Source organism: Amblyraja radiata, chromosome 24, assembly GCF_010909765.2.
Source record: "Amblyraja radiata isolate CabotCenter1 chromosome 24, sAmbRad1.1.pri, whole genome shotgun sequence".
NCBI classification, from domain to species: Eukaryota; Metazoa; Chordata; class Chondrichthyes; order Rajiformes; family Rajidae; genus Amblyraja; species Amblyraja radiata.
This window is the reverse complement of record NC_045979.1, coordinates 39,377,539-39,400,902: the sequence shown is the minus strand read 5'-3', so window position 1 is coordinate 39,400,902 and position 23,364 is coordinate 39,377,539. Positions and strand designations below refer to the sequence as shown.

The following is a 23,364-nucleotide window of genomic DNA, read 5'->3' as shown; positions in this document are numbered from 1 at the left end:
GTAGGGGGAAAGGTAATGACAGCTCCCGAGATAGAAGGAGTAATGGTAAGATATGAAAATCGAGAGGCCATGGAAGACTTAATCCTGGTGCCCCAGGCAGGAATAAATCTGATGGGAAGGGACTTACAAGTTCAATTAGGAATGGGCACAGCTCCCGTAGGTGGACAGATTATAGTACAACTATATAAATTGATGACCGAAGATGAAGAAAGAATAGTCTCACAGGTGTGGGCAAGAGAGGGAAATAGGGGAGGGCTAAGAATACCACCTCTGAGGATAGCCTTGCGAGAAGGAAGTGAAGTAGTACAAGTAAGACAGTATCCGATTTCAATGGAAGGAAGGAAAGGGCTGCAGCCAATTATAGAAAACTTACTGAAGGATGGAGTATTGGAGAGTTGTATGTCCCCCTACAACACGCCAATACTCCCTGTAAGAAAGACTGACGGAACGTTCCGACTGGTCCAGGACCTAAGAGAATTGAATAGTGTAGTTAGGGCTCGACACCCGGTAGTCCCAAATCCTTATATCATAATGGGACGTATACCCCCTAACCATAGGTGGTTCAGTGTGGTAGATCTGAAAGACGCCTTTTGAAGCTGCCCCCTGGCTGAGGAAAGTAGAGACCTCTTTGCATTCGAGTGGGAAAACCCAGACACACTGAGGAAGCAACAGTATCGATGGACTGTGCTCCCTCAGGGATTTACTGAATCCCCGAACCTGTTCGGGCAAATATTAGAACAAGTATTAAAGGATGTTCCCAGGACCAATGGGACACAATTATTGCAGTACGTAGATGATTTGTTACTCTCAGGCGGAGAAGAAGAGCCAGTAAGGGATGCAACCATAACCCTCTTAAACTTTTTAGGGGAAAAGGGATTGAGAGTGTCCAAAAATAAACTACAATTTGTAGAACAGGAGGTTAAATATCTAGGACACCTGATTAGTGACGGGAAAAAGAGAATAAACCCCGAAAGAATAGCTGGGATCACCGGGCTGCCGATGCCAAGGAACAAAAGAAATCAGGAAGTTTCTGGGGTTAATTGGATACTGTAGATTATGGATAGACAATTACACCCGACAAGTCAAGTTCTTGTATGATAAATTGTGTGAGGAGACTGATAAAGTACAATGGGATTCTGAGGACGAACAGAGATTTGGAGAAATAAAGAATAGCCTGATCACCGCACCGGTACTGACCCTCCCTTCCATCGATCAACCATTCCATCTCTTTGTTAATGCGGAGAATGGAATTGCGTTGGGGGTACTGACACAAAAGAGAGGAGGGAAGCGACAGCCAGTCGCATTCCTTTCTAAACTCTTGGATCCGGTATCACGAGGGTGGCCTGTATGTATTCAAGCGGTCGCAGCAACAGCAATATTAGTGGAAGAAAGTAGAAAATTGACATTTGGAGGTGACCTGGTAGTATCTACTCCCCACACGGTCCGGACAATACTAACTCAGAAGTCCAACCGGTGGTTGACTGACTCCAGGATCCTAAAGTACGAAGTGATACTTATGGAAAAAGACGATTTGACCATTCTGACCGATAAGAATTTAAACCCTTCCCAGTTTTTATACTCGGCGGACGACGAGCAGGAAGGGCAGAGACCAGAACACTACTGTAGCGAAGTTATAGAACTACAGACCAAGAGCAGGGAGGATTTGGAGGAGCAGCCTCTGGTAGAGGGAGAAAGGTGGTTTATAGACGGTTCTTCCCACTGTATAAATGGAAAAAGATATAGTGGGTATGCCATAATAGGAGGAGAAGGATTTGAAGGAGTGGAGGCGGGCAGGTTGCCAGGTAGTTGGTCGGCTCAGTCATGTGAATTGTATGCCTTAATACGGGCGTTAGAATTGTTGGAGGGGAAGAAAGGAACGGTGTACACCGACTCCAAATATGCATTTGGAGTAGTGCACACGTTTGGGAGAATATGGAAAGAAAGGGGGATGATTACAGCAAGATGAAAGGAGTTGGCACATGAGCAATTAATTGAGAAGGTGCTGGAAGCATTACATTTGCCAGAAAGGATAGCGGTGGTCCATGTGGCGGGGCACCAAAAGGGGAACTCATTAGAAGCAAGGGGAAATGAAGCGGCAGACGGAGCCGCCAAAAAGGCAGCGACAGAAGGAACAGTGAGGATGTTGTCTTTAATACCATTAAGGGAAGGAGTAGGAAAGATACCTGTATTCTCACAGGAGGAGGAGGACAAAATGAATGAGTTAGGGGCTCGGCGTTCCACTGACGGGAGGTGGTGGACGCCGGATGGGAAACAAATGTTAACCAAAGGATTAACTCGGGATTTGATGACACAACTGCACTCCCAGTCACATTGGGGAGCGCAGGCCCTGTGTGACACACTACTACGGACCTACGCTTGCCGAGGTATCTATACTTTGGCTAAGCAGACAGTCTCCGGTTGTGTGTTATGTCAGAGGGTTAACAAGAAGGTAATGAGAGCTGTCCCTGGTGGAGGACAACAATTGGCTATAAGACCCTTCCAGAGAATACAGGTAGATTTACAGAACTTCCAAGAATACAAAGGTGGAAGTACCTCCTAGTAGTTGTAGACCATTTCACCAGGTGGGTGGAAGCATTTCCCACGATAAATGCCACCGCTCAGGCAGTAACCCGGATATTATTAGAACAAATCATTCCCCGATACGGGGTCATCGAATCCATAGATTCCGACCGAGGAACACATTTTGCCTCTAAGGTTCACCTGTTGGTTTGCAGTACCTTGGGAATAAATTGGAAATTGCATACACCCTGGCACCCCCAGAGTTCTGGGCGAGTGGAAAGGATGAATGCAACCCTTAAAACACAGATAACTAAGTTAATGGAGGAAACCAGACTACCCTGGACTAAGTGTTTACCAATTGCATTATTAAGAATACGAACGGCACCCCGTAAAGATATTGCGGTGTCTCCCTACGAAATGTTGTTTGGGCTGCCCTATCTTGGAAAGGTAGAGGGCACACCGACCTTCGAAGGCAGCGATGTGTTCCTGAGGAACTATTTACTGGCAGTGTCTCGTTCCCTTGCAGAATTAAAAATAAAAGGACTGTTGGCACAAAGTCCACCACTCGACTTTCCAATACACGCTATAAAGGCCGGTGACTGGGTACTGATTAAAAGTTGGAAGGAGGAGAAGCTGCAGCCCCGGTGGACTGGCCCATACCTGGCATTGCTGACAACGGAGACAGCAGTACGAACAAAAGAAAAAGGGTGGACACATGCGACCCGGGTTAAATTGTATTGTATTGTATTGTATTCAAATTTATTGTCATTGTCTCAGTTAGAGACAACAAAATGAATTTCCCTTACAGGCAGTATCATAAAAATAAAAAAATAAAAATAATAATAAATAATAAAACATATTAAAAATAAATAGAATTTTTAAAAAAAAGCACAAACACTGAAAGTCCACGACACAACATAACACAGTGGCACCAAGGTGAGGAAGGCACCATAGTCCAGCCAGCCTCCCCTCCGTTCTTCCCAGATGTTCACTCGTGGTCGAGGCCTTCCTAGCACCCGCAGTCGCCGCCCCGGGTGGCCCGATGTTCAGGCCCTCACGCCGGGCTGGTGGAACGCCGACGCCGAACCCCGACGGTGAACATCCTCCTCCTCAGCGGCCCGGACCTCCCGATCAGCCGCCTCCCGCAGCCCGCAGCGCCCGAGTCCGCAGCGCCCGAGTCCGCAGGCCGAGCCGGGCAGAGTCGCAGGACCCCACGTTGTCTATCAGCGCCGCCCGCGTTGGGAGCTCCGCAAACCGCAGCTCCATGATGTCGGTGCCACAGGTCCAGCACTCCGGGCTCCAGACGGCGATCCCCGGTAAGGCATCGCCAGCCTCGCGATGTAACAGCGCTGTCCCGCCGCTGCTGGAGCTCTGGTCGCAGGAAAGTCCACGCCAATCCAGTAGGTAGGCCGCTGGGGGGGGCGAGGACGCGACTCGAATAATATTCGCGTCTTCACCAGGAAGCGGCTGAAGGACGGTATCCCCCGCACTGTACCCTCTTCCCCCTCATCAAAACACAAAAAAAACACACTTTTACATAACTAAATAAACAAAAAAACAAAAACATACCGGGCTGTAGGTGGAGGCTGCTGGCACCAGCGCCACCGGAAGTACAAAACCCGAAGTAAAGGACCCGTTGACCCGCCGTCAGTTCCTGAGAAAGACGATCAGTGGACGGTAGAACCAGGGAATAAGCCCCTGGCATAAACTTTCAGTAAGAAATAAGTGTATGAAACGAACAGCATGAAAGGAGCAGTTGTAGTATTACTAATTATGTATGTAACCATTATAAGAAGTGTTAATAACTGTGATAAGTGCTACCATCCTATCAGATATGGAGGGCGAACAACCAGAGCATTTACCTATCATTCCCATGTAAGTGATGTTTGCTACGACCTAAGGACTAGAGCTGTTTGTCAGGACGAGGGGAGGGGGTATTATGTAGTAGAAAATAAGGGACATGTAGGAAGTTTTGGGCACATTACCTGCCCAAAAGGGGAGAAATGGGTCTGCATGACCAAGAGAGGACAGTTAGGCATCCCTTCCCGAGCCAGGGAGGAAACATTAGACAAAATTAAGGAGGTAGTGATAGGGAGGTTAGCAGAAGCAGTAGTCAACAAACCTCTCCCACCTTCCCAGCCTCAACTGCACCAGACTATGTATGATGAAATAAAGCAGCAGATTGAGATCCCCGAAGTGGGGAGAAACCTGTTTGTGGACTTGGCCCTCCGGATAGCCAGAACCCTGAATGTGACTAATTGTTGGGTTTGTGGAGGACCGCTGATGAGCTCACGGTGGCCATGGAGAGGATCTATCATTGAGGTATGGAACCTGATAAAGTGGAATTTGACGGTGGGAAGAGATCGAAGTCCCCAGGAATGGGTCCTGACACACACCCCAGTTGGAACTGAGTGTATCGCCAGGCCCTGGGCAAAGGATGCCATCCTAGTAGGCAGCAGCCCCTGCCAGCGCATCATCACCCAGTGGCCAAATCAATCCCGAGTGTGGTGGCCAGAGGAACCTCAATGGTATCCCACTGTAAAGGATGAAGGAAACTGTACTATCTGGATGAAGACTGATGGAAGCGAATCGACTAGATTATGGAATTGCACCGGGAACAACCCTTACCAGGGAATCCCAGTGTTGCAGGACATATGGGACAATGTTACCTCTAGTGGACCGGCCCCTGAAGGACTGCTATGGATATGCGGACACAAGGCATACTCGGTATTGCCAGAAAAATGGAGTGGGACTTGTTTAATTGGACTGGTACAACCAGGGTTTTTTTCTGCTTGACCACTGAGGAGGGGCGGTCGCTAGGAACACCCATCTTTGACGATCTACACCGAACGAAGAGAGGAATGGACATCGGAAAATGGGAAAATGATGAGTGGCCACCTGCAAGAATCATCTCATATTATGGACCAGCCACTTGGGCACAGGACGGATCCTGGGGCTACCGGACCCCAGTGTATATGTTAAATCGGATCATAAGACTACAGGCAGTGCTGGAAGTAATTACTAACCAGACTGCATCTGCACTAGAGATGTTGGCGAAGCAGCAGACACAGATGAGAACAGCGATATACCAAAACCGTTTGGCCTTAGACTACTTACTAGCCGAAGAGGGAGGAGTATGCGGAAAATTCAACCTCTCTAATTGCTGCCTAAACATAGATGACAACGGGCAAGCAGTAATGGATATATCAGAAGGAATTAGAAAAATAGCACATGTCCCGGTACAGAGATGGAACACAATCATGGGAGCAGGATGGTGGGATTACATCTTAGGAGGAGCCTGGTGGAAAGCGGTGGGACTGGTGATTTTATGGGACATTAGCTGCATTGATCATTATCCCCTGTTGTATACCATGTCTCAGGATTCTTATAACTAGAAGTATAAGCCAAATGCAGGCAGTTGTAGTCCCCATGGGGGAGAAAGGGGGCGTCCAGAAGATAATGATAATGAGGCCGAGAGAGGACCCAGAGGAAAGAGAGATAAAAGAATGTTATTAGCTTTGGAACAGCAGGAAGTCTAGGAATGGGGTTTAATACAGGATGCGTAGCAAAAGATAAAGGGAGGATTGTGAGGGATAAGATGATTAAACCACCACCATTGTGAGGGGCCGAATGGTTGTAGTCACCGACCTTGTGATGGGCCGAATAACTGGAAACACCAACCTTGTGATTCGAACAAACAGTCAGACCTTCAGAGCTGTTGATAACATTGTAGAATAACAAGATGAGGTAAGGAATGTAGCTGACGACACAGAAGATATTCTTAGGTCAAAGGCAATTAACTAGGTTAGGCCAACAGATACTGCGCATGCTTAATGAGTTAAATGAATATTAACTTTACGCCCCTCATGACAAAGAACCTAATTTAAATGTACATGCGATGTATGATGTGGGAGGAGAGGGAATGATTGATGACGCACGGAGGGGAGGGTTGGAAGATTGTGAACCTCGGTACCCTGATTGGAAGGGGTCAGAAGGGGAGGCGTCCGATCAATAAAGACTGTATACTGAATTGTATAAAACAAGACGTTTTTCCTTTGCTCGGTGTGTCTCAACTTGGAGAGGCACCCGATTCTGCAGACTCGCAAATAAAGCATTTCTTGTTTCCACGATTTAGTCTCTGAGTAGTGATTGTGAGCACAAACAATACATCTCACAATATGATAATTTTGTTATGACTGATATGTGATAATACGAGTTGTTATTTTGGGCTTCATAAAGCCCCATTAATTTAATTTAAAAAGAATTGGTCCAGGACTTCATACTTTGATCTATTTGCATAAACATGAGCTATGCAGACTGAGGTGTGTATGCTCGCTTTTTTTTTCTTTCTCTCTCTCTCTCTCTCTCTGTCTCTCAATGACGCAGCCTGATCTTGTGTGCTTTGTCTGTCCTGTCTTCTGTGTGTGTGTGTGTTTGTGTCAATCTGTGTATGTGGCTCTCCCGTCACCTTTCTCATGCTATTTCCCTGCCCCACTCCCCCAACCTTATCTACACCCAACTGATCCATAATTGATACAGCTAAAGGCCTAAAAATCATCCATTTGAACATTAGGAGTCTTCTTGTGCCATCTGTCGTCTAGGGACGACAGATGGCACAATGGGCTAAGTGTTCGGCTGGCAACCGGAAGGTAGCTGGTTCGAATCCCGCTTGGAGTGCATACTGTCGTTGAGTCCTTGGGCAAGACACTTCACCCATCTTTGCCTGTGTGTGTCCTTGGGCAAGACACTTCACCCACCTTTGCCTGTGTGTGTGGATGTAATTATGTGAAGCACTTTGGGGTCAATGCAAGTTGACTAAAAATGTGCTATATAAATAAAGAAATGTAATTTAATTTTTCTTCCAAAGATAGATTTAATTAGAGTTTGGATTGCACAGAATAAACCTGACATAACATTTTCAGAAACATGGTTACATAGTGAAATTTGTGACAATGATATTCATATTGATAATTTTGCATTATATAGAGCAGATAGGCCTACGAGAGCTGGAGGTGTGGCTTGTTATGTGTCAACTCGCTTTATATCTGAACCTACTATCCCTAAAGTAACCTCATCTCTCTTTGAAAGCCTTTTCATTAGGTTAAAACTTCATGAGAATAAACATCTAATTATCGGCACTATCTATCGATCCCCCCCTGTTCATCCTGACTCAACTAAGTCCCTAATTTCCACTCTCACCTCTATTGAACACCCATGTGAATTAGTGCTTCTTGGTGACTTCAATAAAAACTGGCTCGATCGTTCCTCTTTTAACGACAAAAACTTGCTTAAAAGTATAAACCTGACCCAGTTAATCAACGAACCTACCAGAGTTCATGGCAATTCTACATCACTATTAGATTGGATTCTTGTTACCCATCCTGACCGAATCTTAACATCTGGTGTTTTGTCAGATTGCTTTAGCGATCATTCTGCTATTTTCTGTGTGTGGAAGATTAAACCTTCTCGTCTCCCTCCTAAACATATTCGTGTTAGACAATGTAGAAAATTTAATTATGATAATTATATGCATGACCTGATTGCAATAAACTGGGACAGGTTTCAACTTATACCAACTGTCGAGGATGCCTGGAATTATTTATACACTGAAGTCACAAGAGTTATCGATAAGCATGCCCCCTGGAGAGAAATAAAAGTCAAGGGAAAACATTTACCATGGATTAGTGCTGATTTGATCAACCTTTTTAATGAGCGGGATAAAGTCTGGAAGACTTTCAGGGAAACAAAGGACCCTGCTGATTGGGAAAAATATAGGTCCTTAAGGAATCAGTGTACGACAAAAACACGTAATGCTAAATCAAGTCATTTTTAAAACATCTTTCTGAAGACATGCATAATCCAAAAAAGTTCTGGAAAAGACTAAATAATGTTCTTAATAAATCAAATCAAAATATCAGCACTCAGATTCGGGTCAACAATGACATCATTCAGGGCCCTGCTGTTATATCCAATGCTTTCAACCAGCACTTCTCCACTGTATGTAGCTCTACTGTATTTGACTCATCTATTATATGTGACTTTCCAGCTACCTCTACATGTAGAAGCTCTTTTTCTTTTCAAAAAATAAAACCTGTTGACGTTCAACATGTTATTAATGAATTAAAGGATGATTGTGGATATGGACCACCTGGTATTGAGACTAAATTCATTAAGTTAGGAGCTAATATTCTAATGTACCCATTATGCGACCTGTTTAATTTATCCTTCTCAACTTGTACCCTCCCTTCTGCATGGAAGTGTGCCAATGTTACTCCACTGCATAAGGGAGGCGACCCACACGATATTAACAATTACCGCCCCATCTCAATTATCAACTCGGTGGCTAAAATCCTCGAGAAACTAGTGTTCAACCAGCTATCACATTATGTCTCAACTTTCAACATTCTATCTCCATGCCAGTCTGGGTTCAGACCTAATCACTCCACAACTACAGCTCTGTTAAAACTCACCAGCGATGTGTTCACTGCTTCTGAGGATGGTAAACTCACTGGTGCCATCTTTCTTGATCTAACCAAGGCCTTTGATGTTGTTGACCACTACCTACTGCTTGATAAACTTTGCTCTATTGGTCTTTCACAAAACAATCTACTGTGGTTTAACTCATACCTTCATAACAGACGCCAATGTGTCACCTTTAATGGAAGTCAATCCAATTCCTTAATTGTTGAGAAGGGGGTCCCGCAAGGTTCGTCTTTGGGACCACTCCTTTTCTCTATTTTCATAAACGACCTCCCTAATATCTGTTCTGACTGTCAAATACAACTATATGCCGATGATGCAGTGCTATATACATCTAATACTAACAAGTCTGAAATTGAAAGATCCCTTCAATCAGATCTTACTTCTGTTCAAATTAATTTTAAATAAAAATAAATCATGCAGTATGTTATTTGGTACCAGACAAGGCCTTGGTAATTCCGTAGATCTGACTATATCATTTAATGAAGGATCACCATTAGAACGTATTGAACTTCAAATATCTTGGTGTTTGGCTCGACCCAACGCTTTCATTTACGCAGCATAGTGAGACGATTACTAAAAAACTCAGCTGTAATCTAGCTATTCTTTACCGCCATATAAATTGTTTCACCTTTCAGATGAGAAAAAGAATTGTCTCTCAACTACTACTACCAACACTGGATTATGCTGATATTGTCTATCAGAATACATTTGATACACATCTTCAACCTCTCAATGTAGTTTATAATAGTCTTTGCAGATTTATTTTAAGGTGTCCATATATAACTCACCACTGTTCTATGTACGAAACTCTAAACTGGTTATCCCCCCACGCTCGAAGATGCTACCGCTGGTTCCAGTTCATCTATAAATGCATCCATCTCAATTTCCCTTCTTATTTAAAACAAGACCTATTACCATACACACCCTCATATTCACTAAGACATATTCAGCAACCCTTCTTTTTCATTCCAAGAACTAACAAAGAAACTGGGAGACGTGCATTGAAATTCAAAAGCTCCTTCTGACTGGAACACTCTGCCTAGTACCATAAGAACTATTAGCTCGTTTCGTCTATTTAAAAATACACTTTCCCCCTTCCTTATAAAACCATGTACCTGTTTCTAGTTTTAGAGTCTTCAAGCTGCTTTATCTAGCTTGCTCTGTGTGTGATCATTTGTGCTGTAACATATAACTGTTATTATTATTGGATATGTAAAGTCAATTAACAATTGTTATAAACTATAACAAGTGGGGATGGAGGGGTTATGGGATTGGTGTGTGGGTAGTTGGGTCAATGAGAGCCTTTATGTATCTTATGTCTTGTGCTGTATGTTTTATGTTGGACCCCCTCAAAAACGAGATGCCTGTCCATCTCAAGGGGTTATCCATGAATAAACTTGTTTCAAACTTGTTTCAACTTGTTTGTCAAGGAGGACTCTCTCTAACTTCTACAGGTGCACAGTAGAGAGCATGCTGGCTTGGTTCGGCAACTTGAGCGCCTTGGAGAGGAAAAGACTACAAAAAGCAGTAAACACTGCCCAGTCCATCATCGGCTCTGACCTTCCTTCCATCGAGGGGATTTATCGCGGTCGCTGCCTCTAAAAAGGCTGGCAGTATCATCAAAGACCCACACAATCCTGGCCACACACTCATCTCCCTGCTACCTTCAGGTAGAAGGTACAGGAGCCTGAAGACTGCAACAACCAGGTTCAGAAATAGCTACTTCCCCACAGCCATCAGGCTATTAAACCTGGCTCAGACAAAACTTTGATTATTTATTTATTTATTTCCCATCATTTTGTAAACACTAATAACTCTTTTATTTTTCATCGATGGGAATAATCCACTTGTCCTGCGCAGGGGAATGGGACTCTGAGTAAGATGGCCAAAAATCCCAGCCGTAAGTGGCAGCGTTTTTTCTAAAATCAATATAGAGAGCAACAGGAAGTGGTCAAGATGAGACTTTTAGTAATATAGATATTCACTGAGTCACACAGCACGGAAATAGGCCCTTCAGCCTAACCCTTCCATGCCAACCAACATGTCCCATCTACACTAGTCCCATTTACCCCCATTTGGCCCAAATCCATCCAACCCTCTCCTATCTATGTACCCGTCCAAATGTCCTTCACATGTTGTGATAGTCCCTGCCTCTACTGCCATGTTGTATGAAGGGCCAATCCCATGTGAAGAGTCTGTACTGTAACATGGTGTGCTGGTGAATTACTGCTTACCCTTTATTGCAGCTGTAATAGACCCATTTGCCAAATGTGTAGTCGTTCCCAGTGTGGATCCCGTTCTCTAGTCTTGGTGGCTCACCACAATGTGCAGCTGCAGAAAAAACAAACACACACACCACATTCACTTCACCCACACTCATAGAAACATAGAAAATAGGTGCAGGAGTAGGCCATTCGGCCCTTCGAGCCTGCACCGCCATTCAATATGATCGTGGCTGATCATCCAACTCAGTATCCTGTACCTGCCTTCTCTCCATACCCCCTGATCCCTTTAGCCACAAGGACCACATCCAACTCCCTCTTAAATATAGCCAATGAACTGGCCTCAACTACCTTCTGTGGCAGAGAATTCCAGAGATTCACCACTCTCTGTGTGAAAAATATTTTTCTCATCTCTGTCCTAAAATATTTCTCCCTTATCCTTAAACTGTGCCCCTTTGTTCTGGACTTCCCCAACATCGGGAACAATCTTCCTGCATCTAGCCTGTCCAAACCCTTAAGAATTTTGTAAGTTTCTATAAGATCCCCCCCTCAATCTTCTAAATTCTAGCGAGTACAAGCCGAGTCTATCCAGTCTTTCTTCAAATGAAAGTCCATACATCCCAGGAATCAGTCTGGTGAACCTTCTCTGTACTCCCTCTATGGCAAGAATGTATTTCCTCAGATTAGGAGACAAAAACTGTACGCAATACTCCAGGCGTGGTCTCACCAAGGCCCTGTACAACTGCAGTAGAACTTCCCTGCTCCTATACTCAAATCCTTTTGCTATGAATGCTAACATACCATTGGCTTTCTTCACTGCCTGCAGCACCTGCATGCCTACTTTCAATGACAGGTGTGGTGTACCATGACGCCCAGGTCTCGTTGCATCTCCTTTTCCTAATCGGCCACCATTTGCACTCCAGCCCCCCCCCCCCACCCCTTCCCCCACCCCCTGACCCCGAACCCACTTTAACGCTTATCTTCAGTGGGCAGGAGGGTTGGGGGGTGGGAGTGCACCAGATGGGCCGAAGGGCCGGTTTCTGTGCCATTACACGCTATGCTTCTATCACCTGTACAGTTGGGGGCGGGGTGGCTCCAGTGCCCAGTGTCGGTGCAGTTAATGGTTCTTTCTCCAGTCAAGGTGTAGCCCCGATCACAGGAATAATCGGCCTGTTGTCCGTACGTCCCCTCTCCTCGCGGCCACACATCGCCATTGGCCACTGGGTGTGGATAGTCACACCGTGTTACTGTAAGACAGAGACACAAACCTGTCACACCCGTGGTAAAGGGGCAGTATTCCTCCTTGCCACCTTCCCCTCAGCTAACAATGAACCAGTCTACATTTCCCTTCAGCTTCGCCCCCTTTGATCTGTCACTACCTCCCCTCCTCCGGTCCTAGTGACAGGAATGTCCAGTGGTCACTCACTTTGACACCAACAGTTGAGCTTGGTCCATCCCTCGTTCATGCAGAGTATCCGTGAACGGCCAAACAACTCGTAGCTGGAAGAACAAACAGGTGGACACAGAAATGTCCCGTTTATATAAAAATATATTCACTGAGTCACACAGCACGGAAACAGGCCCTTCAGCCCAACCCTTCCATGCTGACCAACATGTCCCATCTACACTAGTCCCATTTGCCCCCATTTAGCCCAAATCCATCCAACCCTCTCCTATCTATGTACCCGTCCAAATGTCCTTCACATGTTGTGATAGTCCCTGCCTCTACTGCCATGTTGTATGAAGGGCCAATCCCATGTGAAGAGTCTGTACTGTAACATGGTGTGCTGGTGAATTACTGCTTACCCTTTATTGCAGCGGTAATAGACCCAAAGGCGAAAGCTGTAGTCGTTCCCAGTGTGGGTCCCGTTCTCTAGTCTTGGTGGTTCACCACAATCTGCAGCTGCAGAAAACACAAACACACACACCCCATTCACTTCACCCACACTTATAGAAACATAGAAAATAGGTGCAGGAGTAGACCATTCGGCCCTTCGAGGCTGCACCGCAATTCAATATGATCATGGCTGATCATCCAACTCAGTATCCTATACCTGCCTTCTCTCCATACCCCCTGATCCCTTTAGCCACAAGTTCAAGTTCAAGTGAGTTTATTGTCATGTGTCCCTGTATAGGACAATGAAATTCTTGCTTTGCTTAAGCACACAGAAAATAGTAGGCATTTAGTACAAAACAGACTATGATATAAATATATACACACATGAATAAATAAACTGGTAGTGCAAATAACAGAAAGTGGTTGCTAATAATCAGAGTTTTGTCCGAGCCAGGGTTAATAGCCTGATGGCTGAGGGGAAGTAGCTATTCCTGAACCTGGTTGTTGCAGTCTTCAGGCTCCTGTACCTTCTACCTGAAGGTAGCAGGGAGATGAGTGTGTGGCCAGGATGGTGTGGGTCTTTGATGATACTGCCAGCCTTTTTGAGGCAGCGACTGCGATAAATCCCCTCGATGGAAGGAAGGTCAGAGCCGATGATGGACTGGGCAGTGTTTACTACTTTTTGTAGTCAAGGGCCACATCTAACTCCCTCTTAAATATAGCCAATTAACTGGCCTCAACTACCTTCTGTGGCAGAGAATTCCAGAGATTCACCAATCTCTGTGTGAAAAATGTTTTTCTCATCTCGGTCCTAAAATATTTCTCCCTTATCCTTAAACTGTGACCCCTTGTTCTGGACTTCCCCAACATCGGGAACAATCTTCCTGCATCTAGCCTGTCCAACCCCTTAAGAATTTTGTAAGTTTCTATAAGATCCCCCCTCAATCTTCTAAATTCTAGCGAGTACAAACCGAGTCTATCCAGTCTTTCTTCATATGAAAGTCCTGACATCCCAGGATCAGTCTGGTGAACCTTCTCTGTACTCCCTCTATGGCAAGAATGTCTTTCCTCAGATTAGGAGATCAAAACTGTACGCAATACTCCAGGTGTGGTCTCACCAAGGCCCTGTACAACTGCAGTAGAACTTCCCTGCTCCAATACTCAAATCCTTTTGCTATGAATGCTAACATACCATTGGCTTTCTTCACTGCCTGCAGCACCTGCATGCCTGCTTTCAATGACAGGTGTGGTGTACCATGACACCCAGGTCTCGTTGCATCTCCTTTTACTAATCGGCCACCATTGGCACTCCAGCCCCCACCCCACTTTAACGCTTATCTTCAGTGGGCAGGAGGGTTGGGGGGGGGGGAGGGGGGTGGAGGAGGGTCATGTGGAGAGCACAATCCCATCTCACAGGCCCTGTAACTGCACCCTCCCTGTGTATGTTGGACAGAGATCCTCACCCCCCCCCCAATCCCACCTGAGGACCAGTCCCGTCACCAGACCACTCACACGGTCACAGTGCGGGGTCTCACCGTTGTCCCGCACAACAGCAGCAACAGCTGCTCCTTCACCACCCGCGTCGCTGGGAGAGGGAGAGAGGGGGGGGGGGGGGGGGAGTGCACCAGATGGGCCGAAGGGCCGGTTTCTGTGCCATTACACACTATGCTTCTATCACCTGTACAGTTGGGGGCGGGGTGGCTCCAGTGCCCAGTGTCGGTGCAGGTAATGGTTCTTTCTCCAGTCAAGGTGTAGCCCCGATCACAGGAATAATCGGCCTGTTGTCCGTACGTCCCCTCTCCTCGCGGCCACACAGCACCATTTGCCACTGGTTGTGGAGGGTCACACTGTATTACTGTAAGACAGAGACACAAACCTGTCACACCCGTGGTAAAGGGGCAGTATTCCTCCTTGCCACCTTCCCCTAAGCTAACAATGAACCATTCTACATTTCCCTTCAGCTTCGCCCCCTTTGATCTGTCACCACCTCCCCTCCCCCGGTCCCGGTGACAGGAATGTCCAGTGGTCACTCACTTTGACACCAAGTGTTGAGCTTGGTCCATCCCTCGTTCATGCAGAGTATCCGTGAACGGCCAAACAGCTCGTAGCTGGAAGAACAAACAGGTGGACACAGAAATGTCCCGTTTATATAAAAATATATTCACTGAGTCACACAGCACGGAAACAGCCCAACCCTTCCATGCCGACCAACATGTCCCATCTACACTAGTCCCATTTGCCCCCATTTAGCCCAAATCCATCCAACCCTCTCCTATCTATGTACCCGTCCAAATGTCCTTCACATGTTGTGATAGTCCCTGCCTCTACTGCCATGTTGTATGAAGGGCGAATCCCATGTGAAGAGTCTGTACTGTAACATGGTGTGCTGGTGAATTACTGCTTACCCTTTATTGCAGCGGTAATAGACCCATTTGCGAAAGCTGTAGTCGTTCCCAGTGTGGATCCCGTTCTCCAGTCTTGGTGGTTCACCACAATCTACAGCTGCAGAAAACACAAACACACACACCCCATTCACTTCACCCACACTCATAGAAACATAGAAAATAGGTGCAGGAGTAGGCCATTCGGCCCTTCGAGCCTGCACCGCCATTCAATATGATCGTGGCTGATCATCCAACTCAGTATCCTGTACCTGCATTCTCTCCATACCCCCTGATCCCATTAGCCACATCTAACTCCCTCTTAAATATAGCCAATGAACTGGCCTCAACTACTTTCTGTGGCAGAGAATTCCAGAGATTCACCACTCTCTGTGTGAAAAATATTTTTCTCATCTCGGTCCTAAAAGATTCCCCCTTATCCTTAAACTGTGCCCCTTTGTTCTGTACTTCCCCAACATCGGGAACAATCTTCCTGCATCTAGTCTGTCCAACCCCTTAAGAATTTTGTAAGTTTCTATAAGAACCCCCCTCAATCTTCTAAATTCTAGCGAGTACAAGCCGAGTCTATCCAGTCTTTCTTCAAATGAAAGTCCAGACATCCCAGGAATCAGTCTGGTGAACCTTCTCTGTACTCCCTCTATGGCAAGAATGTATTTCCTCAGATTAGGAGACTAAAACTGGATGTAATACTCCAGGTGTGGTCTCACCAAGGCCCTGTACAACTGCAGTAGAACTTCCCTGCTCCTATACTCAAATCCTTTTGCTATGAATGCTAACATACCATTGGCTTTCTTTACTGCCTGCAGCACCTGCATGCCTACTTTCAATGACAGGTGTGGTGTACCATGACACCCAGGTCTCGTTGCATCTCCTTTTCCTAATCGGCCACCATTTGCACTCCAGCCCCCCCCCCCCCACCCCTTCCCCCTCTCCTCCCCCACCCCCTGACCCCGAACCCACTTTAACACTTATCTTCAGTGGGCAGGAGGGTTGGGGTGGGGTGGAGGAGGGTCATGTGGAGAGCACAATCCCTTCTCACAGGCCCTGTAACTGCACCCTCCCTGTGTATGTTGGACAGAGATCCTCACCCCCCCCCCCCCCCCATCCCACCAGAGGACCAGTCCCGTCTCCAGACCACTCACACGGTCACAGTGCGGGGTCTCACCATTGTCCCGCACAACAGCTACAACAGCTGCTCCTTCACCACCCGCGTCGCTGGGAGAGGGAGAGAGGGGGAGGGGGGGGGCAGGATGTTCGGGGGAGCGGGAACACGAGGTGGGCCGAAGGGCCGGTTTCTGTGCCATTACACACTATGCTTCTATCACCTGTACAGTTGGGGGCGGGGTGGCTCCAGTGCCCAGTGTCGGTGCAGTTAATGGTTCTTTCTCCAGTCAAGGTGTAGCCCCGATCACAGGAATAATCGGCCTGTTGTCCGTACGTCCCCTCTCCTCGCAGCCACACAGCGCCATTGGCCACTGGTTGTGGATAGCCACACCGTGTTACTGTAAGACAAAGACACAAACCTGTCACACCCGTGGTAAAGGGGCAGTATTCCTCCTTGCCACCTTCCCCTCAGCTAACAATGAACCATTCTACATTTCCCTTCAACTTCGCCCCCTTTGATCTGTCACCACCTCCCCTCCCCCGGTCCCGGTGACAGGAATGTCCAGTGGTCACTCACTTTGACACCGAGTGTTGAGCTTGGTCCATCCCTCGTTCGTGCAGAGTATCCGTGAACTGCCAAACAGCTCGTAGCTGGAAGAACAAACAGGTGGACACAGAAATGTCCCGTTTATATAAAAATATATTCACTGAGTCACACAGCACGGAAACAGCCCAACCCTTCCATGCCAACCAACATGTCCCATCTACACTAGTCCCATTTGCCCCCATTTGGCCCAAATCCATCCAACCCTCTCCTATCTATGTACCCGTCCACATGTCCTTCACATGTTGTGATAGTCCCTGCCTCTACTGCCATGTTGTATGAAGGGCGAATCCCATGTGAAGAGTCTGTACTGTAACATGGTGTGCTGGTGAATTACTGCTTACCCTTTATTGCAGCGGTAATAGAGCCATTTGTCAAAGCTGTAGTCGTTCCCAGTGTGGATCCCGTTCTCTAGTCTTGGTGGTTCACCACAATCTACAGCTGCAGAAAACACAAACACACACACCCCATTCACTTCACCCACACTCATGTGATTAGTTGCTACTCCTTTCCCATTGTAACTCTTTTATCTATTCTCACATGTAGGCCTGCCCAACGCACAAATAACTTGCAGAATGTATTCCTTTTCTCCAGTGATGGCGCTGTTACTCCAGCTTTTTGACGAGACCAAGCACAGGCTCAGAGATTTCCTCAGTCTTTCTAAACCGACCTGATTTCCCAGTTGCTAAACACTTTAACTCCCCCTCCCATTCCCACACTGACCTTTCTGTCCTGGGCCTCATCCATTGTCAGAGTGAGGCGCAGCGCAAATTGGTTGAACAGCACCCCTTCTTCCCCCCCCCCCCCCAATGAGTTCCACAGATTAACTACCCTCTTCCAAAAGAAGTTCCTCCTCATCCCCTATCTAAAAGAGCGCCCTTTAATTCTGAGGCTGTGACCTCTAATCCTAGACTCTCCCACCAGTGGAAACATCCTCTCCACATCCACTCTATCCAGGCCTTTCATAATTCGGTTCATTTCACTCAGGTCCCTCCTCAGTGACGGTTACAGGCATCTCTCCATACACATGTGCCGACTCTAGGATAGGCTCATGGATGTACAGGGAATGGAGGGATATGGATCTGTTGCATTAGTTATCATCACAGTCGGCACAGACATTGTGGGTTGCAGACCCTGTACTTGAGCCATGTTCCATTTTAATAGGGCATTGCTTTATGGTGACCAGTGCTTTCAAGTAGATGTGAGTGCAGGATTTCCATGTGGGAGGGGGCAGTTATAGGGATCACGTTGCCTTGGGAGGTGGAAGGGCAGCTTCAATGACCGTCACAATGTGCAGCTGCAGAAAACACAAACACACACACCACATTCACTTCACCCGCACTCATAGAAACATAGAAAATAGGTGCAGGAGTAGGCCATTCGGCCCTTCGAGCCTGCACCGCAATTCAATATGATCATGGCTGATCATCCAACTCAGTATCCTGTACCTGCCTTCTTTCCATACCCCCTGATCCCTTTAGCCACAAGGACCACATCTAACTCCCTCTTAAATATAGCCAATGAACTGGCCTCAACTACCTTCTGTGGCAGAGAATTCCAGAGATTCACCACTCTCTGTGTTAAAAATATTTTTCTCATCTCGGTCCTAAAATATTTCTCCCTTATCCTTAAACTGTGCCCCTTTGTTCTGGACTTCCCCAACATCGGGAACAATCTTCCTGCATCTAGCCTGTCCAACCCCTTAAGAATTTTGTAAGTTTCTATAAGATCCCCCCTCAATCTTCTAAATTCTAGCGAATACAACCCGAGTCTATCCAGTCTTTCTTCATATGAAAGTCCAGACATCCCAGGAATCAGTCTGGTGAACCTTCTCTGTACTCCCTCTATGGCAACAATGTCTTTCCTCAGATTAGGAGACCAAAACTGTACGCAATACTCCAGGTGTGGTCTCACCAAGGCCCTGTACAACTGCAGTAGAACTTCCCTGCTCCAATACTCAAATCCTTTTGCTATGAATGCTAACATACCATTGGCTTTCTTCACTGCCTGCAGCACCTGCATGCCTACGTTCAATGACAGGTGTGGTGTACCATGACACCCAGGTCTCGTTGCATCTCCTTTTCCTAATCGGCCACCATTTGCACTCCAGCCCCCCGCCCCACCCCCCCCCCCACCCCCTGACGCCGAACCCACTTTAACGCTTATCTTCAGTGGGCAGGAGGGTTGGGGGGGGGGGGGGGAGAGGAGGGTCATGTGGAGAGCACAATCCCATCTCACCGGCCCTGTAACTGCACCCTCCCTGTGTATGTTGGACAGAGATCCTCACCCCCCCCCCCCCCCCCCCCCCCCCCCATCCCACCAGAGAACCAGTCCCGTCACCAGACCACTCACAGTCACAGTGCGGGGTCTCACCGTTGTCCCGCACAACAGCACCAACAGCTGCTCCTTCACCACCCGCGTCGCTGGGAGAGGGAGAGGGGGGTGGGAGTGCACCAGATGGGCCGAAGGGCCGGTTTCTGTGCCATTACACACTATGCTTCTATCACCTGTGCAGTTGGGGGCGGGGTGGCTCCAGTGCCCAGTGTCGGTGCAGGTAACGGTTCTTTCTCCAGTCAAGGTGTAGCCCTGATCACAGGAATAATCGGCCTGTTGTCCGTACGTCCCCTCTCCTCGCGGCCACACATCGCCATTGGCCACTGGTTGTGGACGGCCACACCGTGTTACTGTAAGACAGAGACACAAACCTGTCACACCCGTGGTAAAGGGGCAGTATTCCTCCTTGCCACCTTCCCCTCAGCTAACAATGAACCATTCTACATTTCCCTTCAGCTTCGCCCCCTTTGATCTGTCACCACCTCCCCTCCCCCGGTCCCGGTGACAGGAATGTCCAGTGGTCACTCACTTTGACACCAACAGTTGAGCTCGGTCCATCCCTCGTTCATGCAGAGTATCCGTGAACTGCCAAACAGCTCGTAGCTGGAAGAACAAACAGGTGGACACAGAAATGTCCCGTTTATATAAAAATATATTCACTGAGTCACACAGCACGGAAACAGCCCAACCCTTCCATGCCGACCAACATGTCCCATCTACACTAGTCCCATTTGCCCCCATTTGGCCCAAATCCATCCAACCCTCTCCTATCTATGTACCCGTCGAAATGTCCTTCACATGTTGTGATAGTCCCTGCCTCTACTGCCATGTTGTATGAAGGGCCAATCCCATGTGAAGAGTCTGTACTGTAACATGGTGTGCTGGTGAATTACTGCTTACCCTTTGTTGCAGCGGTAATAGACCCATTGGCGAAAGCTGTAGTCGTTCCCAGTGTGGGTCCCGTTCTCTAGTCTTGGTGGTTCACCACAATCTACAGCTGCAGAAAACACAAACACACACACCCCATTCACTTCACCCACACTCATGTGATTAGTTGCTACTCCTTTCCCATTTTAACTCTTTTATCCATTCTCACGTGTTGGCCTGCCCAACGCACAAACAACGTGCAGAATGAACGTTGCCTCGTTAATCACTCAATATCTGTGCACGTTTTACAACCCCAAAGAACGTTTCTCTTGCCTCACCTATCCATGTTCTCCACAGATGCTGCCTGACCCGCTGAGTTACTCCAGCACTCTGTGAAACGTCACCTATCCATGTGTGTGGTGGTGGTGTGGCGACGGCAGAGGGCCGGGTCAATGCGGGCGTACCGTCTGCACCCCCCCCCCCCCACCTCTACACTCCCGTCCCCCTGCCCCACGTACACACCCACCCGTGCCTTCTGCCCCACCAACAGTGACGGAGCCGCGCCACCACCCACCGGTTCCCTCTAATCCCAGTCCCGTCGTGAAATAAATCACAGGCGCTTCCCCGCTGCACCGAGGGAGGGAGAGAGGGGTCCGGGGTCTCACCGTCGCTCCGGACAACGGCCCCGCACAACAGCAGCAGCGGCAGCAGCGATCTCAACACCCGCTCCATGATGTCCGCTGTCCACTGTCCAGTGGAGCCGCTGCCGTTGCCTCGCTCTACTCTACAGCCGCCGGCCCCGACAAGGGATGTCTGTACTTCCTCCACAGGGGTGGGACCGGGGACACGAGTGGGCGGCGGGTGAGAGAGAGAGAGAGAGAGGAGGAGGAGGGGAGAGAGAGAGAGAGATAGAAGGAGGGAAGGGTGAGAGAGAACAGAGAGAGAGGAGCGAGATGGCAACAGAACAACAATACAACACAGGAACAGGTCCTTGGGCCGAGTGGCGGAAATTGCTTTTAAAACATGAGGGGGGTGGGGCACACAATGGGGCCTGACGTCTAGAACAGGGGGTCGGCAACCTACGGCCCACGGGCCGGATCCGGCCCCTAACCCGAATTCATCCGGCCATCAGGAGTGTTTTTCTTTCAATTAGTTTTCGCGACCTGGGAAATACAACCAGTCCCGGGGCTGCGAGATTCTAGGAGCTGGCGGCCTCCAACTGGAATGGACATTGAGGCTCTGGCCACAAAGCCTGTGGACTCACCATCACGGAGCGGCCTGACAGACAGAGGCTGTGGTGGTGGTCTTGCTGCACCATGTTTCACGAAACATGTGGGTGGGGGGGGATGGAACAGTACAGAACAGGGACGGCATGGTGGTGCAGCGGGTAGAGCTGCTGCCTCACAGCGCCAGAGACCCGGGTTCCATCCCGACTGCGGGTGCTGTCTGTACGGAGTTTGTACGTTCTCCCCGTGACCTGCGTGGGTTTTCTCCGGGTGCTCCGGTTTCCTCCCACACTCCGAAGACGTACAGGTTTGTAGGTTAATTGGCTTGGTATGAATGTAAAATTGTCCCTAGTGTGTGTAGGATAGTGTTAATGTGCGGGGATCGCTGGTCGGCACGGACTCAGTGGGACGAAGGGCCTGTTTCTGCGCTGTATCTCTAAACTAAACTAAACTAAAGATATTCTGGACACAAAACGTGAGTCACTCACTTCTTCATCAGTCGGGAGAAGGCAGGAGAATGGCGTTGAGAGGGAGAGATAGATCAGCCAGGATTCTAGGACTAGAGGTCACAGCCTCAGAAAAATAGGACGTTCCTTTAGGAAGGAGACGAGGAGGAATTTCTTTAGTCAGAGGGTGGTGAATCTGTGGAATTCTTTGCCACAGACGGCTGTGGAGGCCAAGTCAATGGATATTTTTAAGGCAGAGATAGATTCTTGATTAGTGCGGGTGTCGGAGGTTATGGGGAGAAGGCAAGAGAATGGGGTTCGGAGGGAGAGATAGATCAGCCGTAATTGAATGGCGGAGTAGACTTGATGGGCCGAATGGCCTAATTCTGCTCCTATCACATATGACCTTGTGACCCCCGTCCGCACCTACTCTTTGACTACATTTCACTCCTCATATGGACACACTGATCTGTTCTGTATTTATGCCTACAATATTCTGTTGTGCTGCAGCAAGCAAGAATGTCATGGTCCTATCTGGGACACATGAGAATAAACTCTCTTGACTCTTGACTCATCTGCTTATCTGACACCATTTCTCCTTTTCACTTCTGCATTTTGTTCAGCCCAACTTGCCCATGCCGACCAACATGTCCCAATCTACACTAGTCATAGAGTGATACAGTGTGGAAAAGAGGCCTGAAAGGAGGAGGAGCCCGAAGGCTGGGGGATGGGAGGAGACAGCAGGGGGACTGAGGAAGGGGAGGAGATAGGAAGGACTAACAGCATTGGGAGAATTCGATGTTCAAGCCCCCAGGATGCAGACTTTACAATCGAGCTGTCCACAGTGTACAGATACATGATAAGGGAATAACGTTTAGTGCAAGGTAAAGCCAGCAAAGTCCAATCAAGGATAGTCCGAGGGTCACCAATGAGGTAGATAGTAGTACAGGACCGCTCTCTGGTTGTGGTAGGATGGTTCCGTTGCCTGATAACTGCCGGGAAGAAACTGTCCATGAATATGGAGGTGTGCGTTCGTTTTTACACTTCTATAGGATGGTTCAGTTGTTGTTCACCCATACAAAGGTCTACTCCACTGGAGGCGAATCTCAGATGTCTTTGGTTTCACCCTTCATCTTCCTTAGCATCATGTAATCACAGGCATGTGTGGGCTGCCCTTGGCCTGCTCTATGGAACAGCCGGTGTATTAATCCCCCCCCCCCCCCCCCCACCGCAATAACTTGGCGAGAGAGAGCGAGATGGGTGTGTGTGTGTGAGGGTGTGTGTGTGTTTGTGTCTCTGAGGGAATGAATGAGTGTGTG

The 23,364-nt window shown here is 47.9% G+C and overlaps 1 protein-coding gene across 1 annotated transcript in view; it reads right to left on the bottom strand.

The window, feature by feature from the left end:
• The window catches only part of cr1 (complement C3b/C4b receptor 1 (Knops blood group)), a 791,565-nt gene that overhangs the window by 353,826 nt on the left and 414,375 nt on the right, over positions 1 to 23,364 (bottom strand). Inside the window, exons 15-23 of the mRNA XM_033042238.1 lie at positions 20,036 to 20,109; positions 19,680 to 19,856; positions 17,517 to 17,613; positions 17,146 to 17,219; positions 16,790 to 16,966; positions 15,468 to 15,564; positions 15,097 to 15,170; positions 14,741 to 14,917; positions 13,032 to 13,128 (exon numbers count right to left, since the gene is read on the bottom strand). Of these exons, the coding sequence (XP_032898129.1) occupies positions 13,032 to 13,128; positions 14,741 to 14,917; positions 15,097 to 15,170; positions 15,468 to 15,564; positions 16,790 to 16,966; positions 17,146 to 17,219; positions 17,517 to 17,613; positions 19,680 to 19,856; positions 20,036 to 20,109 (1,044 nt within the window). The remainder of the gene's footprint in view (positions 1 to 13,031; positions 13,129 to 14,740; positions 14,918 to 15,096; positions 15,171 to 15,467; positions 15,565 to 16,789; positions 16,967 to 17,145; positions 17,220 to 17,516; positions 17,614 to 19,679; positions 19,857 to 20,035; positions 20,110 to 23,364) is intronic.